Here is a 24,036-nt window from a genome sequence, read left to right on the forward strand (position 1 = left end):
CGTTAGATTACTAGCAAGTTGTCATTTCAAGCGGGTGGAGCCTGTTAATACCAAGGAACCGCTCCACAGACATAACGTAACGGTTGAGATGGAGCTGCAAAACAAGCGCACCAACAAACAGCTTTCGTCAACGTAGTGCATGTACTTGTGTTCGATCTCGTTCGATGTCACTACTGGATAACGTCTGACAATAATGAGAATAGTGTTTCGGGACTTATAGTTCAGAGCAGATATAAGTCAAATCAAACAACCTTTTGGTCGCCTCTGCTTACCAGTGCTTTGCTAGCTCTCTGTTCACGGCAGCGGGGAGACGACATGTCCGAGTCCGGCCACAGTCAGCCCGGGATGTACGGGCAGGGGCGCCGGAGGAGGCGCCGAAGAGGAGACAGAGAGGTCGGAGCCCCGGGGCAAAACCTGTCTGGGCCGAGCCGGGACAGAGAATTCCAACCGAGAGAAAGAAGGGTAACACAAACACTCGCTAATGGAGTCTGGGTTGTTGACAATGCTGGTGTGACTGGGTAGTAACTTTCACGTATCTGCTCAGGATGGGAGTGAGGATCCTCCAGGTCCACTCATCCAGAAGACCCCCATCATTCTTGCCAAGCCCCCCGGGGAAAGGGTACGTTGGCTGGTGACACACTCTAAACCCTGATTGCAATATTAGTTATTGAACATAAACAGTAGTGTGTTGCTTGGTAGATCTAAGTAGCACTTTGATCTCAGGGAAGTCAGACTGGCCAGAAAGTAGAAGTGTGTAAAAGACTGCAGCACATGATCGGACTTTATCTTATTAAATTTGACAGCAGCTACATTGACATTAAGTTATTTGGAGATGCTTTGAATGCTACGTTCTTTGTAGAATTTAGGACTGTACTCACATTACCGTAACAAACTAGATGAGCTCTCAGAAGAACTTGTACCAACAGTACACACTCATTTCATATATCAATCCCCAATATGTGCCTGAATCAAGAGCCAACATTCATTCCTTGGTAAAATTGGTGAAAACATACAAAAAAACAAGGTCAAAAACACAAGGAAAGAGAAAATTATGCCTGGCACCGACCATGCTTACATTGAGAAGGTTCTTACCTGACCCATACTGCACCCTTCCACCATCATGGTGATCTATTTTGTTGCTTTTGTGTAAGGCTGTTAACTAACAGACAAACAAACAAACAAACGCTGATGAAAATATAGGTAACACAGGTAAATAGCACCAAATGTGATTTATGTTCATCCCTGCTACCTCTCCACTCATGTGAGTCATTGACTTGTGCTGTTAAATTAATCTTTTTTAAGGCCAAGCCCCTTGCGAATATATCTGTCAGTGGAACCCCGGTCCTGGAGAAGCCAATCATGCTGATGAAAGCCAGGGATGATGGAACAAAGACGGGGACCCCTACAGAGGCGGCAGCTCAGCCCTCTGGCACCGGGCCCTCCAAGATAGAGAGAGAGGGGCAGCGACCTACTCAGCCTGTATACCAGATCCAAAACCGAGGAATGGGTGCTTCTGCATCCAGCAGCGCTGTGGACCGTGAGTTATTGTAGATTTCAACAAGGAACAACCGAAATTGTAAATTACAAATTTTGCTGTAATGCAAACCAATTCTCTTCTTGGATGAGCTCAGTAAGGGCTACTTTTGTGTGAATATAAAAGAAAAGCAAATCTTGATCTTTTTTTTTAAATAAACATTCAGCCACGGTTGGCCAGTCCAAACTCCTCCCTCCAGAGAAGATGAAGCACAGCATTAAGCTCGTGGATGATCAAATGAACTGGTGTGACAGTGCCATGGATGTGAGTATTTAATGAATTTAGTTGATTGTGGAGTCATTGTATTAAATATTTCAATACATTGTACCCACTGTACTGTTTTTACTCAGATGAAGTTGCTTTTTGTTTTGATGCGTTGCAGTATCTGAGGGACCAGACGGATATGTTGGTGGTGGGAGTAATTGGGCTTCAGGGAACTGGGAAATCTACAGTCATGTCCCTGTTATCTGCCAACACCCCTGAGGAAGATCAACGGTAATGTTCAAAACGCCAACAATAACTTCAAGATTGTTAACTGCTCAGTAACATGTAAATGATGTCTGTTAATTATATAGCCATAATTCAATCTGAATTTGCACTTGTCAAAAGTGAAAGTGAAAACATTTATAAAACACACGTAAAATAATTCAGGCAAAACGATTTTAAGCATCTTAAAGATAACATTGCTGAAATTGAGGATGAGACATTCCTGTAATAACAGAACATTTCCTCTTGAATGTAGGAGCAATTATTTAACTTTTTTTACAGCTCTTACTTGCTTTGTACTGCCAGCAGAATGAAACGCCTCAATCTGATGTAGTTAAATGCTTTGACCAGGATAGGTCAAAAAAGGAGAATAACCGAGGAATGTATTATATTTTGTTTTTGCACATAAACAACTTTTATTGTTTACATAAAGTGTTTTAATCTAAATTTCAGCTCAAGATTTCTTAATTCTCAATTAGAAGTGTTTCCATTCCATTACCCGTTTTCTTCCCTTTATCATTTTGTATTTTATATTCGTGCATAAAGTAGCAGTACTCTTTCTGACCACACAGTGGACCCACCTGCTTCTGTATAGTCTTGTATTTTACCCAAACACATAGTGTGACGTAATGAACTGATTTGACAGTATGAAAATTTCCTCTCCCATGTTTCAGGGTCTGTGACTGGCACCCTTAGTAAGATACAGATTCATTACTAATACTTTGTGATTGCTTGAACATGTGTTTGCACAGGAGTTATGTATTCAGAGCCCAGACTCAAGAAATCAAGGAGAGAGGAGGGAACCAGAGCACAGGGATTGACTTCTTCATCACTCAGGAGAGAGTCATCTTCTTGGATACACAGGTATGAATAAAATATTGAAGAATCAGGATGTATTTGTATGTCTTTTTCTGCAGTATCTTTAATTTACTGGCATAATGTCCACAGGTGCTGATGTGTGTAAATAGAAATGTCACCTTAGAATAGAGAGAATATACCGTTTTTAAAGGTTGGAGCCTTCTGTCCGGTCTCTGTGCTCATTACATTAATATTTGTGGACGTCCTCTACGTCTTTTACGGATATGGCTCAAACAGACAAAATTGAATAGTGCCACCGGAAGTTGTGGGCGGAAGTGTAGCCAATAGCTCAATCAAGACATCCATGAATCCTGAAGAAGAGATGTTATCAATTGTAAACATTTTTGAGGAGGGACTTTTAGAGTTGGTGAGAAACTACAGGCGTTTATGTGATGTTTCTTCACCCGCCTACTCCAGCCGCTTTTACCTCTTTCTTAATTGGTATAGTTTCCAGTGATGGGAAGTAGCAAAGTAGAAATATTTTGGTACTCTACTTAAGTAGATTTTTCACATATCTGTACTTTACTTGAGTACGAGACCCTAAAAGTCCGGATGTTGGTCGGGCTGTTCTGGTAACTATCCCTCCGCAGGTTGACCTTCAGAAACTTTGTTACGCGTTTTACTTCCTCTAGATCAGCCATTCCCAAACTTAAGAATGCCACGGCCCAATTTGAAAACTGAAAAATCTGCCAACATCTGCTCCCCGAGCGCCGTACATGGTCACTCACTGCTCTGTGTGTCCTGCACACAGATGGGTTAAATGCAGAGGTTGAATTTGCCTGCCATTGCATGGGTGTGTTGTGCATGTCTGTGCATGTGTTTGGTATGAATAAACATATCTTAATCTTAATCTTTATATAACAGAGCACGACAAGGATATCTGGGAGAAGACAAACACATTTGAGGCGTAACCAAATATACTAAAGGCGTTTTAGCTGGGCCTGCGAAAGGTACTCACTTGAGTCCTTTCTGCAAGTCCTCTTTTTAGTTTTGAATGATTCAGTTGGACTTTCTGATTTCTTAAAATTGGCCTGCAGCAAAGCGATACTGTGTCCATTGATTTTTTCTTCTCTCTACTAGCATTGTGCCGTCTGCCTTCTGTACTTTTACTCAAGTATGGCTTTCAAGTTCTTTATACACCAGTGATAGTATCACTACCTCCTCCACCGTCGCCATATTGTTGGAAACTCTCGACTCTGCGCTGTCTTCTAGTGGATGTATTGCTTATCAAGCATAGGACGCATGGAGGTATATAGGCAGTGATGATTACACTTTTCTTTTCATTTGTAAAAGCAGCATCAATGAGCCTCTGGATTGTAAAATAATCTGGACTTAGATTGATGAGAACTGAAGCAACAACATGTGTTTAAATGCCTTGTTTGTTGGTTTGTTTTTACTTGTTTCTTCAGCCAATGCTCAGTCCATCTATTCTGGACCACCTCATCAACAACGACCGGAAGCTGCCCCCAGAGTACAACCTCCCTCACACATACGTGGAGATGCAGGTCAGTGAGCAGCCTGCAGAGGGCGCTTCATGAAAACATAAACTAGTGTTCGCTGTCAAACGGTTAAATGGTCACATGTAACCACATTAACGCTCACTTCAATATGTTTACAGTCTCTTCAGATCGCTGCCTTCCTGTTCACTGTTTGCCATGTGATCATTGTGGTTCAAGACTGGTTCACCGACTTAAACCTCTACAGGTACCTACCTGTTTATTTGATTTTGTAATACTAATTGCCACATTCGCAAGGAGAGGCTAGCTCTTTGCACGACTCGGACAATAACTTGCATGCTCCCTCATCCCACAGGAATGTTGAGTATTTCATCTAGGATCTTGAGAGGATATTTGTCTTCTGCTTTTTTCATGAGCTCAGCAATGTTATGCCTCGTATGGGTTTTGTAAACAACAAATGCAGCCGAAAGCCAGACCTGTTGAAAACAATTGAGTGTCCTGAAAATCAGTGAGGAGAACTATGTTATGGCCATACCCAAAAATGTTTTACAGCCAAGTGATGAAGATTTACCAAGTTTTTAGTTTTCTGTGTCAGGAGAGCTTAGACCTTCCATCAGTTTTCCATCCTTCATTTCCTGCTGCCTATCTGGGGTGGGGTTGCAGTTCAACAAAAGAAGTTAGATGTCCATCTCTCAGGCTACATTCTCCGCCTCTTCCTGGAGGAATCCCAAGGCCTTCCCAGGTCAAATGAGTTAAGCAACACAGCAGGTTCTCGGCCCTACCTGGGAGGGTAGGGTCATAACTGTCAGACTTGTCTGGACATGAGTAGAAGACCAACCTGAACCAACTTAACCAGCTCTTTTTAACGTGAAGGAGTAGAAGCTCTACTCTTAAGTTTCCCCCCAGATATTCTTTGAATTTATTTAGTAGATCTCATTCTTTCACTCATTACCAAAGCTCATGACTATAAAGTCGGTCAGTAACAAGCATCGACTGGTAAATTGAGAGGTAAGCCCCCTCTTCATCAGTGGTCCAGCATTGCACCTGTAAATCTCCTACTCCATCCTACTCGCGCTCATTTACAAGACCCCGGGATACTGAAACGCCATTTGGGGCAGAAGCCTGAAGAGAGAAAGCCACAGTTCTCTGGCAGAGAACAATGGCCTCAGATTTTGAGATGCTGACCCTCATCCTAGCCACACTGCACCTGCAAACACAGTCTGATGAAGCTAACAGAATTATAAATCTACAAATACCAGAGAGGAATTTCGGAGGCCCTCAAACCGGGACCACACCACAGCTGTGGATATCAGAAGCTGTTCATGGAAATCCCAAACACGCTTGGTGACGAGAGGGGACGTTGATACCCTCCCCTACTACATCCCCTCCACAGAGATGATCACACTGAAACCCCAAACAATTACCCAGTCCTGGTTTGCAGATGTTGGTACCGCACAGGAAGTTTACTGTTATTTATGTGGTTAGGTTTCTTCAGACCGCTGAGATGCTGAAGCCTTCCACTCCGTCTGCAAGCCATGACAGCGCTGGCTCTTCAGGCAATGACGATGGGGCAGAGTACTATCCTCATATAGGTTTGTTAGGCAGAAACACGAACACGGTCTCACACACAAACCAGGTTCAATCCTCTTAAACTGAAAACCTATTGTTGTTCAAACAGTGTTCCTCCAGAATAAGGCCAAGCGAGATGATTTCTGCCCAAGGAATCTGAAGAACATGCATATGGTGGTGGATAAATTAATGGCCCACTCCCATCTCAAATACAAAGGTACCATGTTAAATAAACCCTAAGTTGCCTCTTCAAACATGCCGGACCTACACTCAATCTATACTCATTCTATAATATGTGGTTTGTCTTAAGGTACATTGTCCATGCTCGACTGCAACATCTTTCCTGGCCTGGGAGCGGACTATCTGTCACCTGAGGTCAACATGTTCCTTCTTCCTGTGCAGGAGAATGATGGGGAGGAAAATCTGACTAAAGCAGGTTATAAAGACTTTATTATCACGTAAGAAACAACCCAGTTGTCCTCCCGTTTATTGTGTAACGTGTGAATTAATCATGGTTCCATGTTTAGGGCCAGGGACATACCCGCTCTTTTCCCTGCTCCCGGGCTACAGAGGGCATCCCTCCTTCTCCACCATGGTTTCTAAACTTCGCAGCCAAATACTGACCATGCCCCGCTGTCAGCTGTCCCACACCATCCTAACAGAAAAGAACTGGTAAACACACTTTCCCTCTACATCCTCTTCATTCATCTTTTCTCCACAATTGTAATGCCTGTCGCAACTTTTCAATATCTCGTTTCCACCGCCCTCTATTTTATAGTTTGGGGTAGTTCAGGTTTTGTTCACTTTATATAAATATGATGATATTAATATATTGTATAATTAGGGCTGCGGTGGTGACAGCTAGTGGCTGGAGGCGTTATGCATTAACTGTCCTATTCTTGTGAACATGATATCTCAAGAATTTCTTGAAATCTATTAGATCGTTCAATTGGACTCAAGGATGAACTGATTATATTTTAATGGTCACAGGTCATGAAATCAGTGGCCTCATATATTTGTTCTGGCCCTGTGATCTAAAGAACACCTCGGGAGAACTCTTTTCAAATTCGTCACAAATGTTCACTTAGACTCACAGATTGAGTCACTGAGCAACTGATTTGTGTGGTCAAAGGTCATGGTGGCCTATCAAAACATAGTTTTGGCCTCTTGAAGTCTGCCTTCAGTAAAGTTCATCAAATATATCTATTTCACTGGTGAAAGGTGCCAGTGACCATATATGATTCTGGAAAAATAATCTATGTTATGTTAATTCTAGTTTTTCCTAAATCTTGGTCAGGGACGTGCACAGACATTTTGGGGGCCAGGGGATCAAGTGAGAAAAAGGGCACTTCTCATAAGTATTTTATAAAAAAATGTTTAAAACCAAAAGTTAAATAATGTATCATATCTCTGACTAGCTTAACAATGTATTGTAATACTCTCACAAACTTACTCAACAGTAGTAAAATGAATAGTTATTAGATGAGGAGACTACAATCACAATTATGCAGTTTAAGGCATTAGGCAGTTTTTTCGTGTACAGGTCAATTTTGAGATTTAGCTTCCATTTCATCTTCTTTCACCCTAATGGAACGAAAACCTCCAAAAATACAGTTTTTTGGAGGTCGTCGACGTCGAGATGTCCACAGCTCTAGTGATCACCACTGTGCAGGAGACGTGGAGGGGGGGAAGGTAGAGACGGTATCGGAACTCGACAAATTCTAATCTCCCGACCTGATATTTTGATTGTTTAGTCAATCAATATATTTGTTTGAAAGGGAAGCTGTGCACAAACAGGAGTATAATATATATATTTGTTATAGCACCCCAGAAAAAGGGCACATTTTTCTCAAGGAAGAAAAAGGGCAGGGGCCCAAGCCCCCTTTGATGCTTATGTGTTTACGAGCCAGATCTTGGTACTTTTTGTGTTATCCTGATCTTGCTGAAGGTTTTCCAGAGTCTGTATATCAGAGGCACAGTTGTTTTACTGTTCTACTGAATTTCTCTTTTTACAAGGTAGATGTGTCCTTACTAAGGTACTGTTAACCTAAGAATGTTTTGTGAGTATGACCTGACCTGTTTGTGTTTCTTTTCTACTTTACAGGTTCCACTATGCAGCCCGTATCTGGGATGGGGTGAAAAAGTCCTCAGCACTGTCAGAATACAGTCGACTGCTCTGCTAACACCTCGGTTGAACTGCTGTTATATGCATTCCTGGTGGAACCTCGTGTTTCCAGGTTTCTGGTCACTTAAAGGGAAATGTGGTCCTGAAGTAGGGACCATTGTTCGGGCCCTTCAGGGAGTGACTAGAGCTCGTCAGTGTTGAAGAGTTGCACGCAGCTCAGGAGGACACCGCTTCTGCAGACTCTTGATGCACGGAGAGTCAGAAAGTGGTCTCTACCTGCCCCAGGATATGGGTAGAAAGAGCAGAAATCTGTTTTTCGTATACGTCTAAGCAGGATGTGGTAATATTTGTTTTGCAAGCCATATTCGCAATGTTGTACCTCCAGTATTGATGTATTGGTAGTGTCCACGTTTTCTGAGATAAATACACAGCCCTCTGTCAAATTTGTATTTTCTTTAATACATCACCATAAGAGTAATAGGCAGTTACCCATGAATAAAAAGATACTTCAGCTAAACAATTATTTGTGTGTTTCTTAACTGCACAGTCCACAAACATATTTTGATAAATCATTTTACAAGACAGAGTATATTGCACATAATGAAACCTACATCCACATTCTCATTTTAATAGTTAACCCACAGGTGATGATCAGTTTTGGGAAGTAGGTTTCACTTTCCAGAAAAGAGAACAACATGTTGCGAAGATCACACCCTCTAAAGAGAGCTACTAACAGACATGGCTCGAATCCAAACCATTAATCCCTCACTGTCACGAAATCCAACAAAACAAACAAATGAAAGGGACCGATAGAGGCAGACTGCGATAAAATAATACATTTATTATTTGTAATATGAAATGAAATTTAAAAGAATTTGTTATTTCTACATGAAATGACTGATGAAAATAATACAATAGAACTACAAAAATCAATATTTAAAAGGATATCTTATCTGAATAATGAAATGGAAAAGAAATGAGATGCAGCAATGTTTACAAGGGAATGGTTTTTATTGCTGTTTTTATATTGTTTTATGTTCAGTGCACCAATGAATGACACCAAGGCAATTTCCTGTATGTGCAATCATACTTGGCAATAAAAAGAATTCTGATTCTGAATCTGATTCTGATTTAGTAAGAAAAGTTCATTTTTCTCTCACCAGTGAGTGAAGAGACTCAGCTGAGCCTTTTTAGTCTTTGCTCTGTCACAGGAGCCATTGGGTACTTGAGAGAGAACCTCACCCTCCAGGACAACAGCCAGCTCAGCAGGAGGAGTTGGTTGAGGAGGAGTGAAAGCTGACTCCTGATGAGGCTCTTGCTTCACCTCCTTAGCAACGGTGTGTAGTGGAAAAATGACTTGGTGTAGTGGAAAGTAGGGTGGTTGAACCCTATTTTAGAGTTGAAGAGCAACTTTTTGCGGGGAGTGAAGCTCCGTCTAACAATGTCCTGGATCGACTGGACCAGTTTGTCCCTGGAGCTTCAGCCGCTGCACGAAGAGTCAGAAAGTGGTCTCTTCCTGCCCCAGGACATGTCACGTGGGTTGAAAGAGCTGTTGAGCGTGAATAAGTGTATGAATGCATACAACTGTATTTCTTCAGAAGGAGGGGCTGTTGCGCCTCATATGCCATGAAGTCACCTGTGACTGATGACATCACTACCTTATAAGGGGTAGAAAACCTGTTCTCTCTGTTACCTGACTCTCACGGAGAGCAGTATGTTGTGAACACCTCTGCAATAAACAACGCCACTAGATAGATGGCTAAAGAAACGCACGTCTGTTCATCAGTTAGAATCATTATTTCGCTGTGCAGGTAGGCAGAAGATATAAGCCTACCTGTTAACAAGAGTAAAATACATTTTTTTGTATATTTCTAAGCAGGCCGGGTAATATTTTTTTTGCTAGCAAATATTTGCAATCTAGTCCCTGCAGTTTTGATGTATTGGTATTGTCCACGTTTTCTGAGATAAATATACAGCCCTCTGTAAAATGTGTATTTTGAAGTAGAAGTAGCTTTCACTTTCCAGAAAAGAGAATATAAGCATCACATAATGATACCTACACCCACAGTCTCATTTTAATAGTTAACCAACAGTTGATGATCAGTTTTGGGATGTAACTTTCACTTTCCAGAAAAGAGAACACAATATGTTTTTGTAGCATGCAAAGAAAAGGAGTCAGTTATCAAAGTGGGAGTGAATGAGTTGTGTGGGAGTGAAGAAGACCACTCCCTCTAAAGAGAAAGAGAGCTACTAAAAGATATAACTAAAAGCCAAGTCATTTATCCCTCACTGTCACAAAATGCTTCTCCTCCTGATCTTTGGGATTGTGCTTCTTCCGAAAGGTACGCTTTTCTTCGATCTGTGATTGGATTTTTTTTTAATATCTTTAAAAAATTTTGTAGAAAGAAGGAGAGTAATTTTCGTTTAACAAATTTGCTTTACACATGCTGCCAAAGCAAGGGGTCATTTAAGGTTACGGGTTTAACTTCAAATATGTTAACGCCCAACAGAGAAATGTTACTAATTATCACTTTTACTTGTTGCTGTTGTTTCTCTCTGTTCCTCGTTGAAGATAAATTCATCTTCTCTTGTCTGTCTGACTTAAAAAAATGTTATTTCAGAGCTGCTATGCTCATAATTCAGGGTGAATGTACTTTAGAGTGAATGCTTAGACTTAACATTTCTTTGTCAACCCCTAATTTTTTACTAACTAACCTGTAATATGCATTCCCTCAGCCTCCACTTTAAAGTGTTTTCAGTGTCCACCTGGTCCGTCGGGATCCTGCGTAAACACAGAAAATGAATGTCCATCCAATGATTTTCAGTGTGGTGCGCTGAGAGTCTCCACATTTGCAGGTATGGTATTCTTTTGGTGCAATGTCCTTATTATTACATAGCGGCACACCTCACTAGAAGTTCCTCATTTGTTACAGGTGCTTCGAAAGTCAGTGACATCACCGTGAAAATGTGTGCCATGGCAGAGGAGTGTGTTGAGGGCTCGCTCAACTTTGGAGTCTCCAGGACGGTCATTACCAGCAAGTGTTGCACCTCCGAACTCTGCAACTCTCAACCTGCCCCAGGTAACCTAGATTTATTCTGTGATGTTTCTCGAGAGCTTTTCATGGTTTAAACCTGGCATTTAGTTGCATGGGCAAGAATTATAAAAAACTAAAAAACCCTTATCCTCCCTTTGACTGCAATAAAAGTTTGCACAGATTGCAGTTGACCAAATAGAAACAGAAAAAAGTGACTTTACCAGCCAACCAATGCCAGTTTTTTTACATTGTATGTATAGGCTTTACGTAAAATGAGGTTCTCTATTAATGTCTTGAGCTATCATTGACATTGTACATATGCTTAATAATAATTGATGATGTCAGAACCTTAATCAGAACCTTGTTTAGGGTGGATATTAGACGTTATAAGTGATTTTAAGATGTTAGAAAAACAAGTCTCAAATTCCAAGACCAACCAGTACGAGGTAAATTACTTTTCTCCACCTAGACATCTGCCATAGAGGAGCCCAGGGCACAATTCACCAACTGCCACAGTAGAGCTGGAAATAAGAGTGTGTGTGTGTGTGTGTGTGCCATGTTTGTGCCTCGGCCGCCCTCTACTGTCAAAAATGAACACAACAATATGCATTCTTTGTTACAGAACCCATGAAATCAACTCCCAATGGTAAAAAGTGCTTCCGCTGTGACGGTCAGACGTGCAGTGGAACTCTAAACTGTGAGGGGAATGAGGACCACTGCATTTCATCAACAGGTGACAGGCCCCAAGTGGTGATTCTGTAGAAGTTGAAACATGAAGCTCACACTCTAACACCACTCTTCTTCTCTCAGTGGACCTCGGGGGTAAAAAGACGACCATGAAGGGCTGTGCCTCCAAAGTGATGTGCTCAGATTCTCAAACTGTACAGCTACCAGGGGGCATTGGAGTAGGGCTGAGCTGCTGTCAGGGGAACTACTGCAACAGTGCCATTAGCACACGGGCTGGCCTCCTGCTCCTGGTGGCACCATTGGTCACTTGGGTCATGTTCTCTTAGTTTACAACAGCATCACTGTTCAATTGTTCTTCTTCATAGTGGATCAATCCCGTTCCTTTACTTAGAACTGATGAATGAAAAAGTATCACTGTAGCAACAAAATATCATTAGGTTAAGTTGTGAATGTGAGTTGTGGTTCATATTGTCATTATTAACCTGAATATGTTAACATATCAGAGATATCAATGTATATGTTCTTAATAAAAAAGTAAAATAAACACTTTTCTGAGTATATTTATGTGTTTTCTTTGAGATTTCCAAATCCTTCATCATTGTCATCTGAAATAGAGACACTGAGTTATAGAACTGGGGTTATAAGTTTACAGGTAGTATTGGAGTTTGAAGGTATCCCCAATGTTTTCAGTTTAAAATGTGTTATTGTGAGATTAACACCTCACAGCAGTCTTCCACCACATGTACAGAAAGGGGCCTCAATGGGATAACAGGCACAAGAGATACCGCCACGCTCAAATCTCTTGCGGCATCAGCGTTGCACTGTGGGCGTTGGTGCTGCTACACCTTGGCGGGCGGCCTAGTGGCCGAAGGGGGCGCCCACTTTGTCTCCATCAAGGATGACACCTTATCTTGCTACGACAACTTCAACACCTCTCAGCTGGCCGTTCTGCTGCCTCTGCGTCTGGAGATGTCCATCGTGCTGTTCCTCCTGCCCCTGGTTGTGACCTCGTTCTGCACACTGCGCTGCATTACTCTTGTGTGGCGCTCCAATCTGGGCGTTGTGGGGGGGGGGGGGGGGGGGTAAGGGATGTGATGATTGACAGGTCAGAGGCAGAAGCAACAGCTATACCATTTCCCCGTCGTTCCTTCTTGCTCATTATTTTCCTTCTCTATCTTCTTCCTTTCTTTCCTCTCCATCTCCTCCATCTTCTTTGTTTCCTGTTTCTCCTTCTTTTCGATCTCTTTCTTTTCCTTCTCTATCTTCTTCATTTCCTTTTTCTCCATCTTCTCCATCTTCTTGCTTTCCTGTTTCTCCTTCTTCTCCTGCTTCTTCTTCTCCTCCTTTTCCCTTTTCTCCTTCTTCTCCTGCTTCTTCTTCTCCTTCTTCATGCTTTGCTTGTAGTTCTCCAAGGGTAAGATGTCTTGAGCCTCTGGCACCTTCAGGGCAGAGTATTCATTCATCAACTCCCTCTGACGGGGGTTTCCATGAGCTCCTTCGGGATGAAGTTTTCATCCATCAGGTCATTCAGGGTTAAGGATATATCATCCAGCTCCACCAGGGCCTCCAGCGTCTGAGGTGAGTTAGGAGACTCCGTCTGCTCCAACATCTTTCCCTCTGTTTCCGCGGTGACGTTGTTGGTGGCGGTCTGCTCCTTCAGGGTGGAGTATTCCCAATCCAGCTCCATCAGGGCGAAGTTTTCATCAACTTGCGTCCTCAGATGGGGGAGGGAGGGTTTGGCTGGGGTCCTGCAGAGTACTGCTGCTGGTGCACTCTTGTTCCTGGGTCATGTCTGTTGAGATGATGATCCTCTGCATGTTGATTAACAGGTGCTGCAGTTGGACCACGTTATATTAAGGGTTTGAAGAGCGATTTCTTGCGTATCTGCTTTCTTCTGTCGGTGTCGTCAGTGTCGGTGATTGGAAGTCACAGGTGAGATGTATCTCGTGTGTCTCTTGTTGACTCACGCTTGTCCTGACGGTGGCTCCACTAAGAGACGTGGCTCCTTATATAGGAGAATTTTGGCTTTGATCTGTTCCTCAACTCCACTCAGCTTCACAGCCTCAAAGCTTTAAAGCGTCAAGCTGTGAAGAGTAAATTGGCTGTGAATTATTTCATTACTGTGACATAATGTTACATGGTAGTTGTCATGTGACATTGACTGACACACGTGTGACTTTTACAGGAAACATTAACAGTATAAAAGCAGATCTACACTTTTAGTCAAACGGATTGTTTCATATATAATCACTTCATATCATATTAAGGAATACTGTTATATTCAAACTTAATCAGCATAACATTATTTTTGTTACACAGACTTAAAAAAGTTACACACACTTAAAGTTTCTGTTGGTGCATGAAAAAGTAACACATATAACAACAATTAAATAGAACATATATAATATAATTATAAAAACAAGTATGTTGGGATCCATCAGATGGTCTGAATCCAGATACAGGACACCAGGGATGCAGCTAATGAATCTGCCCATTCCCTGAATCATCTTGTTCACGAAATGCAAGAAAGTAGTAATAAATTTACAGTGAAATTGTGAATAAAAAGATGCAAAGGTCAAGATAACATCTTCAAATGTCTTGTTTTGTCTGAACAACAGTTTATTTTCATACACGAACACAAAAGAACCTGAAACCTGCAGATATTTGGTATTTTGCTCAACACGGGACCGAAAAAATGATTTGATTATAAAACATATTTGCAGATTTCCTGTTGATCAACAGTTCTGTGAATCATATCATCTCAACAATCACAGATCCTTAAAATGAAAGTAATTAATAAAATATATAATTTCAGCTGCACGATCTCCTTATTTGTGTTTATGATGACAGATTAATAATTTCTGTCTTTTCTGTAAATACAACTGAGACAGGAAGGTGTAGCTTCCAATCTGAATCATGATACCATAAATACGAAATAAAAGTTGCAATTTTCCCAAGTCTCCGAGTCATCTCTGCACGTTTCCTCTAAAGTGTCTGGTACTTTTTATAATAAGAATTTTATTTATTTGATTATGTCGATTGCCTCGACACACCCTCATTGTCTTGTTTGTGTGTTCAATAATGTATTTGTTGAGCGATGTAAGGTCCATCAGTGAAAAGCCTGCAGACAGCTGGCTCTCTCTCCCTCCTCCTCCCGGTTTCAATCCTTTCCTCACCTTCTCTGCTCATCCTTCAGCTTTCGCTGTTTCCTTGGCTGACCACTATGATCCTCAATGTTGCCCGTTTCTTTGTGCATCTTCAAAAGAGCTTGGACAGCACATCTGGAAACCCCAGTCTGCTTTGAACTCTTTGTCTGCGAGAGACCTTGCTGATGCAGTATAACTACCTTGTGTCTTGTTGCTGTGCTCAGTCTTGCCATGGTGTATGACCTTTGGCATCAAACTGTCTTTCACAACCTCACATTGGAAGCAGAGTTTGGCTGTTTCTCACCCAGTTTGAAGCCTCCTACACAGCTGTTTCTGTTTCAGTTAATGACTATGTTTCAACCTACATGTGAAATTGATGATCATTAGCACCTGTTTGTATAACTGGTTGATCATACACCTGACTATAATCCTACAAAATTCCTGACTTTTTGCAAGACTACCTATAAGAATTGATGCTGAATTGAAGGCAAAGTTTAGAAAAACCAAATATTGATTTGATTTAGATTTTTCTTTTGTTCGCTCACTTTGCATTTTGTAAATTGATAAAAGTAAACAATTATTATTTATATTTTTTTTCAAAGCATTCTGAGTTTACAGCATTTTTTCACACCTGCCTAAAACTTTTGCACAGTACTGTATATATACATAATCTATCAAATTGTTGTTACACTGACATTCTGTGACTGTTCTTCCTTTTTGTAGGGTTCACCAGAGCTTTGTGTACATTATATAGCCCAAACCTGAAGGCTCTGCTATACCAAATTGTGAGAAAACGGATAATCCAGAAAAAGTATTTTCTATATTTTAAATACAAAATACATGTATTGTATTTCGTTACATTTTCTGGCACCAGTATTTTGTATTTTATTTTGATACATTTATTTGAGGGGTATTTTGTATTTTGTATCAAAATACATTTTGATGTATTTTTGCCCATCCCTGCTTGTTGGCAATAAATGTCAGTTTGTAAAAACAGCAATACGATGAGCCACAGAAAAAAAGAATTTCATCATTATTTAATTGTATTTATTTATTAATTATCTTGCTTATGTTATTAATCCAGTTAATTAAAACTAAAGAATTTTAACAAAGTAAATGTCATATTTGATTTGGTTGGTTTCTCTTCATGTTCATTTCACAATCAGGTAAATCTACTTATTAATCATGAGTGTTTGCCTCCTGTTATCACTCAACCTTAAGTTAATATTAATTCGGTCTGTTTTGTGTGATAGGAACCATGGGCCAGGTCTGCTCAGACAGAAATTGATGACAGACACACTGCTGTTTTACCTCAATTCCCTATTTTGCCTATCTTCGCTGATTTGCCTACTTTCGCTATTTTGCCTAGCTTCGCTGATTTGCCTGTTTTCACTCCTTTTCATTTGAGATATTGTTTTGTTTGCTATTTTTTGGAGTTTCTGTTCATTTCATTTAATTATATTAATTTATTATCAAACATAGTTTAGCCGTGTCAAGTGCCTGCCCCATTGCCACGGCTGATTTTGTTTAATTTTAATGTCCTTTTCTGAGTAGTTTGGGCCTTGGTTTAATTATTTTGTAACCTGATGGCTGCCAACCCCTATAGGGTTTTGGTATATTGTGTTTATTTGTACATTGGTTATTTATTTTGCCTGTTGCCCTACTGACTGTGTTCCCTTTCAGTCGCTGAGAGCTGAAGGTGGTGGTGCTGGTGTCCTGGGTGGTGGTCTCCCCCTTTGTGTGCTTGCTCCCCCTGGTTTGATTTTCTTCACAATGTATGTGTGTGACTGGTCTACACATGTGACTGGGATGAAGTTTTACTTTGGCTTTTGGGATCACTCCTCCCTTGTCAACCCATCCCCTCATTAGTAAGCCTCAGCTCCTGATTAGGACCCCCCTTTCCCCACATCCCTGTGTGACCAGATTTTGCTGCCTGTTGAAAAGAACCACGTCTCTTACCTCAGTATAATGAACCTGAAGGCCTTGCTACAGGTATTACTAAAATCTAAATAATTCTTCAGGTGAAGTTCCTGAAGTGGCGTTGTCTGGCTGTTGAATACTTGATAAGGTATTATTTCTAACCAAAATTAAGCTTCCAAATGTACCTTATCCCACTCTGATCGCCACACAAAACAATCGAAGTAAAAGGTGACTCCTTCTTCAAACGTGAAAGAACAACGTAAAATGCCTCCATGCTGCTTCTGTGGTGTCACCCAAGAGTAGGTAAGCCCCGACATTCAAATTTGATTCAAAACGAGATCATGACCATGGTTTTACCCTAAACGTCCTCTGTGGTCCACGTGTGAACGCGTCTCTGGAGGAGGATATCAGAGGAAATGCCTTTCAGGTTACGCCTTACAAGGAAGCGCTGTCCTCCTCCTTACTCAGAGCCACCTGGCCATTTGCAAATAAAATAGACTACGTCAACTGTCACAAGGACGAGATAAAGGTCTTGGAAAGCTTTGAGGGCCGCACAAAGTTGTTCAGAGGATTGACTCAGGAAAATTGGGCCTTAGAGATCACTGATGTTAAAAACCATGACAACGGCCCTTTCTGTACTCCTTTGAATTGTGTCTGGCTGAATGATGTTGGTGATGTGTATGTCACTGACTTTAGGAGAATTTCAACCAGTTTTCTATGTGACCATTTGTTCCCTCTTTCTTCAGCTTTGCCTTCCCTCGACTTTTATAGCTGATCCTTCAAAGCCCACACTTGATGACCCAACCGATTTTGAAATAGGCATAATGTTTTTCTCCTCTTACACTCGTGCAATATAAAATTTGAATGTCTCAAATACAGATTATGTGTTTTTTTGTAGGGTACAGGTGCTGCTGTGGTGGAAGTTCACGCCGCTGTGTTTGGCATTTTCAATGTGAAAACATACAAATGTGTACATTGCTTTCTACTGTACAGAGAACAAAACCTTCCAGAATACATAATACGTTTCTACACTGAGGATTTTAATTAAAATAGTGTCTTAAGACACTTAATAAACATTTACAGTCAATGCAGGAAAAATGTCAGATAATACCTTGTGTGGTGTTGCTACTTTTTACTTTTGTAAAGGACATTTTCAGAGACTTCTGAATATGGTTGAAAGATCAGGAAAAAGATAATAATTGGAGCTTGAGTTCGGAATGGATTACCAGCGCAACAATATGAAATGAAATCAGTCAGACTCCTGTATTTGATGTTTTTTCTGGATATTTGTAAGTGTGTTAAAATCCGGTTTTAAATTCATCAATGTTTTAATTTCCTGTTGCAACTCACAACAAATTGAAAAGGACTGATAGAGACAGACTGCGATAAAACAATACATTTATTATTTGTAATATGAAATATGACGTAAAGGAATTTGTTATTTTTACTTAAAATGACTGATGGACATAATACAATATAACTACATAAATTAACATTTTAAAGGATTTCTTATCTTAATAATGAAATGAAATGGAAAAAAAATGAGATACATGATAATTAAATCCAACAATGCGAGGGAATAGTTTTTTCACTCTGCCTCTTGAGTACGAAAAGAGCAGCAAAGATTTTTCCTTCATCAGTGAGTGAAGGGACCGACTCAGCCGAGCCTTTTTAGAGTTTTTAAACTTTTCTGTCTAGGCCTTGAGGTCCAAGTTGTTCTGCTCTGTACTGGTGACAGCAGGAGGAGTCACAGGAGCTGGTTGGATGGTGGGTACTTAAGAGAGACCCTCACCCTCCAGAACCACAGCAGGCTCAGCAGGAGGTGTCACAAGAGGAGCTGCATGTCTTTTCATCAGTTAGAATCATTATTTGGCTGTGCAGGTGTGCAGAAGATATATAAGCCTACCTGTTAACAAGAACATTTTTTTGTATATTTCTAAGCAGGATGTGGTAATATTTTTTTTGCAAGACATTATTTGCAATCTAGTCCCTGCAGTTTTGATGTTTTGGTAGTGTCCACTTTTTCTGAGATAAATATACAGCACTTTGTAAAATTTGTATTTTGAAGTAGAAGTAGCTTTCACTTCCCAGAAAAGAGAATATAAGCATCAATATTATACCTACACCCACAGTCTCATTTTTATAGTTAACCAACAGTTGATGATCAGTTTTGGGATGTAACTTTCACTTTCCAGAAAAGAGAACACAATATGTTTTTGTAGCATGCAAAGAAAAGGAGTCAGATGTCAAAGTGGGAGTGAATGAGTCGTGTGGGAGTGAAGAAGACCACTCCCCCTAAAGAGATAGAGAAAAACTAAGAGACATAAGTAAAAGCCAAGTCATTTATCCCTCACTGTCACAAAATGCTTCTCCTCCTGATCTTTGGGATTGTGCTTCTTCCGGAAGGTACGCTTTTCTACGATCAGTGATTGGATTTTCTAATATCTTTAAAAAATGTTGTAGAAAGAAGGAGAGTAATTTTCGTTTAACAAATTTGCCTTTACACATGCTGCCAAAGCAAGTGGTCATTTAAGGTTACGGGTTTAACTTCAAATATGTTAATGCCCCACAGAGAAATGTTACTAATTATCACTTTTACTTGTTGCTGTTGCTTCTCTCTGTTCCTCGTTGAAGATAAATTCATCTTCTCTTGTCTGTCTGACCTAAAAAAATGTTATTTCAGAGCTGCTATGCTCATAATTCAGGGTGAATGTACTTTAGAGTGAATGTTTAGACTTAACATTTCTTTGTCAACCCCTAATTTTTTACTAACTAACCTGAAATATGCATTCCCTCAGCCTCCACTTTAAAGTGTTTTCAGTGTACACCTGGTCCGTCGGGATCCTGCGTGGACACAGAAAATAAATGTCCATCCAATGATTTTCAGTGTGGTGCGCTGAGAGTCTCCACATTTGCAGGTATGCTATTCTTTTGTTGCAATGTCCTTATTATTACATAGCGGCACACCTCACTAGAAGTTCCTCATTTGTTACAGGTGCTTCGAAAGTCAGTGACATCAACATGAAAATGTGTGCCATGGCAGAGGAGTGTGTTGAGGGCTCCCTCAACTTTGGAGTCGCCAGGACGGTCATTACCACCAAGTGTTGCACCTCCGAACTCTGCAACTCTCAACCTGCCCCAGGTAACCTAGATTTATTCTGTGATGTTTCTTGAAAACTTTTCATGGTTTAAACCTGGCATTTAGTTGCATGGGCAAGAATTATTCAAAATTTAAAAACCCTTATCCTCTCTTTGACTGCAATAAAAGTTTGCACAAATTGCTGCGGTCATATTTCAGTTGACCAAATAGAAACAGAAAAAAGGGACTTTACCAGCTTTATTTACATTGTAGGTATAGGCTTTACATAAAATGAGGTTCTCTATTAATGTCTTGAGCTAACATTGACATTGTACATATGCTTAATACTAATTGATGATGTCGGAACCTGGATCAGAACCTTGTTTAGGGTGGATATAAGATGTTATATGTGATTTTAGATGAGTAGATATGTTTATAAAAGATGTTAGACAAACAAGTCTCAAATTCCAAGACCAGCCAGTACGAGGTAAATTACTTTTCTCCACCTAGACATCTGCCATAGAGGAGCCCAGGGCACAATTCCCCAACTGCGACAGTAGAGCTGGACATATGTGTGTGTGCGTTTGTGTGCGTGTGCCGTGTTTGTGCCTCGGCCGCCCTCTACTGTCAAAAATGAACACAACAATATGCATTCTTTGTTACAGAACCAATGAAATCAACTCCCAATGGTAAAAAGTGCTTCCACTGTGATGGAGAGACGTGCAGTGGAACTCTAAACTGCGAGGGGAATGAGGACCACTGCATTTCAACAACAGGTGACAGGCCCCAAGTGGTGATTCTGTAGAAGTTGAAACATGAAGCTCACACTCTAACACCACTCTTCTTCTTTCAGTGGCCTTCGAGGGTGAAAAGATCACCATGAAGGGCTGTGCCTCCAAACTGATGTGCTCAGATTCTCAAACTGCAAAGATACCAGGGGGCATTGGAGTAGGGCTGAGCTGCTGTCAGGGGAACTACTGCAACAGTGCCATTAGCACACGGGCTGGCCTCCTGCTCCTGGTGGCACCATTGGTCACTTGGGTCATATTCTCTTAGTTTACATCAGCATCACTGTTCAATTGTTCTTCTTCATAGTGGATCAATCCCGTTCCTTTACTTAGAACTGATGAATGAAAAAGTATCACTGTAGCAACAAAATATCATTAGGTTAAGTTGTGAATGTGAGTTGTGGTTCATATTGTCATTATTAACCTGAATATGTTAACATATCAGAGATATCAATGTATATGTTCTTAATAAAAAGCAAAATAAACACTTTTCTGAAAGAGTATATTTATGTGTTTTCTTTGAGATTTCCAAATCCTTCATCATTGTCATCTGAAATAGAGACACTCAGTTATAGAACTGGGGTTATAAGTTTACAGGTAGTATTGGAGTTTGAAGGTATCCCCAATGTTTTCAGTTTAAAATGTGTTATCGTGAGATTAACACCTCACAGCAGTCTTCCACCACATGTACAGAAAGGGGCCTCAATGGGATTCAGGCACAAGAGATACCGCCACGCTCGAATCTCTTGCGTCATCAGCCTTGCACTGTGGGCGTTGGTGCTGCTACACCTCGGCGGCGGCCTGGTGGCCGAAGGGGGCGCCCACTTTGTCTCCATCAAGGATGACACCTTATCTTGCTATGACAACTTCAACACCTCTCAGCTGGCCGTTCTGCTGCCTCTGCGTCTGGAGATGTCCATCGTGCTGTTCCTCCGGCCCCTGGTTGTGACCTCGTTCTGCACACTGTGCTGCATTACTCTTGTGTGGTGCTCCAATCTGCCCCTCATGGGGAAGAGGCAAGTCCTGATAGTCACGCTCTCCACGCCCCCTACAACTCCTTGCACATCGTTGGGTTTGCGATGAAGACGAGTGTGGAGTGGAGGGCGTACGCTATGCTGACCAGCTCCTTGCCAAGTTTTCCTGGAACCTGCCGTCATGCTGATGCTGTCGCCGGCAGTGTCCAGGGGCATCATGGGAAGAATCTGGGGTCGGCAAAGTCGCTTCAGCCGAAATGAAGGGATTCGGCCTCAGTGCATTAACACCAATGGTGCTGTAAAGGTCAAGGCAGCACCGACACTCTCTGAGAGGAGCCAGGCCTGGGCGGAGGTGACTAACGTCAGCCAGGAGTGAGGTCACAGTGGATCTCCATCCACACACATGGACCCACCAACAAGCCAGAGAACGTCAATGTAGTTTTGCGAGTCTTTGCAAATGTGGAGTCGTCCTGTCCCAGAGTGACGTCTGTGGTTTTTGCTGATGATACAAAGTGACCCATTGTCCTCGGAGTGTTTTGTCCTGTGGGAATATGGTCGTGTTGCCGATTTGGATATGATATTGATTATTGATTATTGATGATTGATTGAATAAGCATCATTAATGAGGTTTGTTTAATTAATATAAAGTAGGATTTATTTTGTGTGGCCGGTTGTCTGTTGTCTTGCTACAGCAAACACAAAAGATATCAAGATGCTTATGAATCGTTACAGACAAACAAACAAACCTTAGTGCGCACACCACCACCAAGGTCCAGCAGTCTGTTTGTGAAACCACATTTATGTGAACTAGATTATTATTTGGTTCGGCACTAAATAACACACAACTTCATCACTGCTTCAAAGGTCAGATGAGTCTGAAGTGAAATTCTGCACAACTGATTTTAACAAACCCTGAAAATACCCTACAGGAAGTAAAGCTGTTGTTTAAAACAGTCCACGGATACACAAATTATCCAATTACTGTGAATTGAAATGTGTATTTTAAGGCAGATCCACGAGCAGGAAAACAATGTAAATATACCTGAGATCAGTAAATATATGATCCGTCAGTTTCCCTTAAGGTGATAGAATTAAATCTGGGAAAAGTGCAGCTGTGGAGAAAGAGTGTCTCTCAGTTCAAATAATAAACATCTATAAATAATATACAGGTATTGAGTATTTTTTACATATAAATGTTGGGTTTTCATCATTTGGACCAACCTTCTTCTGTAACAGAAGAGCAAACCTTCATCTCAGTGAAAAATCTTTATTATTTATTCAATAATTTATTTTGTAAGAAAAGTCAGTTTGGAGAAGAGGGTAAGGGAGGGAGGGAGGGAGGGAAGGGCGGTGTGGGTGTGGGGGTGGGGGGAGGGGGGAGGGAGATAAGGGCGGTGTGGGGTGGGGGGGAGTGAGGGAAGGCCGTTGTGGGGGGGGGGGGGTAAAGGGATGGGGGGTAAGGGATGTGATGATTGACAGGTCAGAGGCAGAAGCAACAGCTATACCATTTCCCCGTCGTTCCTTCTTGCTCATTATTTTCCTTCTCTATCTTCTTCCTTTCTTTCCTCTCCATCTCCTCCATCTTCTTTGTTTCCTGTTTCTCCTTCTTTTCGATCTCTTTCTTTTCCTTCTCTATCTTCTTCATTACTTTCCTCTCCATCTCCTCCATCTTCTTTGTTTCCTGTTTCTCCTTCTTTTCGATCTCTTTCTTTTCCTTCTCTATCTTGAATAGTGAATTGGGCAATCAGCTCCCTCAGGAGGAAGATGTCTTGAGCCTCTGGGTCCTTCAGGGCAGAGTATTCATTCACAAGCTCCCTCTGACGGGGGTTCTTATCCATCAGCTCCGTCGGGGTGAAGCTTTCATCCAACAGCTCGTTCAGGGTGAGGTTTATATCATCCAGCTCCTGTAGGGCCTCCAGCGTCTGCATCTCCCTCTTCCAAACCAGGAGGGTTTGGCTGGGGTCCTGCAGATTACTGCTGCTGGTGCACTCTTGTTCCTGGGTCATGTCTGTTGAGATGATGATCCTCTGCATGTTGATTAACAGGTGCTGCAGTTGGACCACGTTATATTAAGGGTTTGAAGAGCGATTTCTTGCGTATCTGCTTTCTTCTGTCGTTGTCGTCAGTGGCGGTGATTGGAAGTCACAGGTGAGATGTATCTCGTGTGTCTCTTGTTGACTCACGCTTGTCCTGACGGTGGCTCCACTAAGAGACGTGGCTCCTTATATAGGAGAATTTTGGCTTTGATCTGTTCCTCAACTCCACTCAGCTTCACAGCCTCAAAGCTTTAAAGCGTCAAGCTGTGAAGAGTAAATTGGCTGTGAATTATTTCATTACTGTGACATAATGTTACATGGTAGTTGTCATGTGACATTGAC

The 24,036-nt window shown here is 41.3% G+C and overlaps 3 protein-coding genes and 1 pseudogene across 3 annotated transcripts; all 4 read left to right on the forward strand.

The window, feature by feature from the left end:
• Window positions 1-93: 93 nt before the first annotated feature.
• Window positions 94-8,549, forward strand: smg9 (SMG9 nonsense mediated mRNA decay factor). Its single transcript, XM_062399648.1, has 13 exons — window positions 94-462; window positions 545-619; window positions 1,303-1,537; window positions 1,701-1,798; window positions 1,917-2,029; window positions 2,773-2,884; window positions 4,288-4,383; window positions 4,497-4,582; window positions 5,821-5,927; window positions 6,014-6,121; window positions 6,215-6,340; window positions 6,432-6,576; window positions 8,009-8,549. The coding sequence occupies exons 1-13, from the start codon at window positions 316-318 to the stop codon at window positions 8,085-8,087; spliced, it is 1,527 nt and encodes a 508-aa protein (XP_062255632.1). The 5' UTR covers window positions 94-315; the 3' UTR covers window positions 8,088-8,549.
• Window positions 8,550-10,271: 1,722 nt separating this feature from the next.
• On the forward strand, window positions 10,272-12,295 carry LOC133964422 (urokinase plasminogen activator surface receptor-like). The gene is made up of 5 exons (XM_062398489.1): window positions 10,272-10,371; window positions 10,766-10,885; window positions 10,963-11,109; window positions 11,687-11,797; window positions 11,875-12,295. The coding sequence occupies exons 1-5, from the start codon at window positions 10,329-10,331 to the stop codon at window positions 12,075-12,077; spliced, it is 624 nt and encodes a 207-aa protein (XP_062254473.1). The 5' UTR covers window positions 10,272-10,328; the 3' UTR covers window positions 12,078-12,295.
• A 6,861-nt stretch (window positions 12,296-19,156) lies between these two features.
• LOC133965211 (urokinase plasminogen activator surface receptor-like) lies at window positions 19,157-21,169 on the forward strand. Its single transcript, XM_062399654.1, has 5 exons — window positions 19,157-19,223; window positions 19,616-19,735; window positions 19,813-19,959; window positions 20,562-20,672; window positions 20,750-21,169. Exons 1-5 carry the CDS (start codon window positions 19,181-19,183, stop codon window positions 20,950-20,952), a joined length of 624 nt encoding a protein of 207 aa, XP_062255638.1. The 5' UTR covers window positions 19,157-19,180; the 3' UTR covers window positions 20,953-21,169.
• Window positions 21,170-21,389: 220 nt separating this feature from the next.
• LOC133964734 (free fatty acid receptor 3-like) lies at window positions 21,390-22,154 on the forward strand (annotated as a pseudogene).
• Window positions 22,155-24,036: the final 1,882 nt, after the last annotated feature.

Source organism: Platichthys flesus, chromosome 11, assembly GCF_949316205.1.
Source record: "Platichthys flesus chromosome 11, fPlaFle2.1, whole genome shotgun sequence".
Classification (NCBI taxonomy): domain Eukaryota; kingdom Metazoa; phylum Chordata; class Actinopteri; order Pleuronectiformes; family Pleuronectidae; genus Platichthys; species Platichthys flesus.

Coding starts and splice junctions, on each gene's coding strand:
- smg9 (XM_062399648.1), top strand. CDS start 316: ATGTCCGAGTCCGGCCACAGTCAGCCCGGGATGTACGGGCAGGGGCGC. Junction 2,030..2,772: donor ACCCCTGAGGAAGATCAACG/GTAATGTTCAAA, acceptor GTGTTTGCACAG/GAGTTATGTATTCAGAGCCC. Junction 5,928..6,013: donor AGAGTACTATCCTCATATAG/GTTTGTTAGGCA, acceptor TTGTTCAAACAG/TGTTCCTCCAGAATAAGGCC.
- LOC133964422 (XM_062398489.1), top strand. CDS start 10,329: ATGCTTCTCCTCCTGATCTTTGGGATTGTGCTTCTTCCGAAAG. Junction 11,110..11,686: donor CAACTCTCAACCTGCCCCAG/GTAACCTAGATT, acceptor TCTTTGTTACAG/AACCCATGAAATCAACTCCC. Junction 11,798..11,874: donor CCACTGCATTTCATCAACAG/GTGACAGGCCCC, acceptor TTCTTCTCTCAG/TGGACCTCGGGGGTAAAAAG.
- LOC133965211 (XM_062399654.1), top strand. CDS start 19,181: ATGCTTCTCCTCCTGATCTTTGGGATTGTGCTTCTTCCGGAAG. Junction 19,224..19,615: donor GATTGTGCTTCTTCCGGAAG/GTACGCTTTTCT, acceptor GCATTCCCTCAG/CCTCCACTTTAAAGTGTTTT. Junction 20,673..20,749: donor CCACTGCATTTCAACAACAG/GTGACAGGCCCC, acceptor TTCTTCTTTCAG/TGGCCTTCGAGGGTGAAAAG.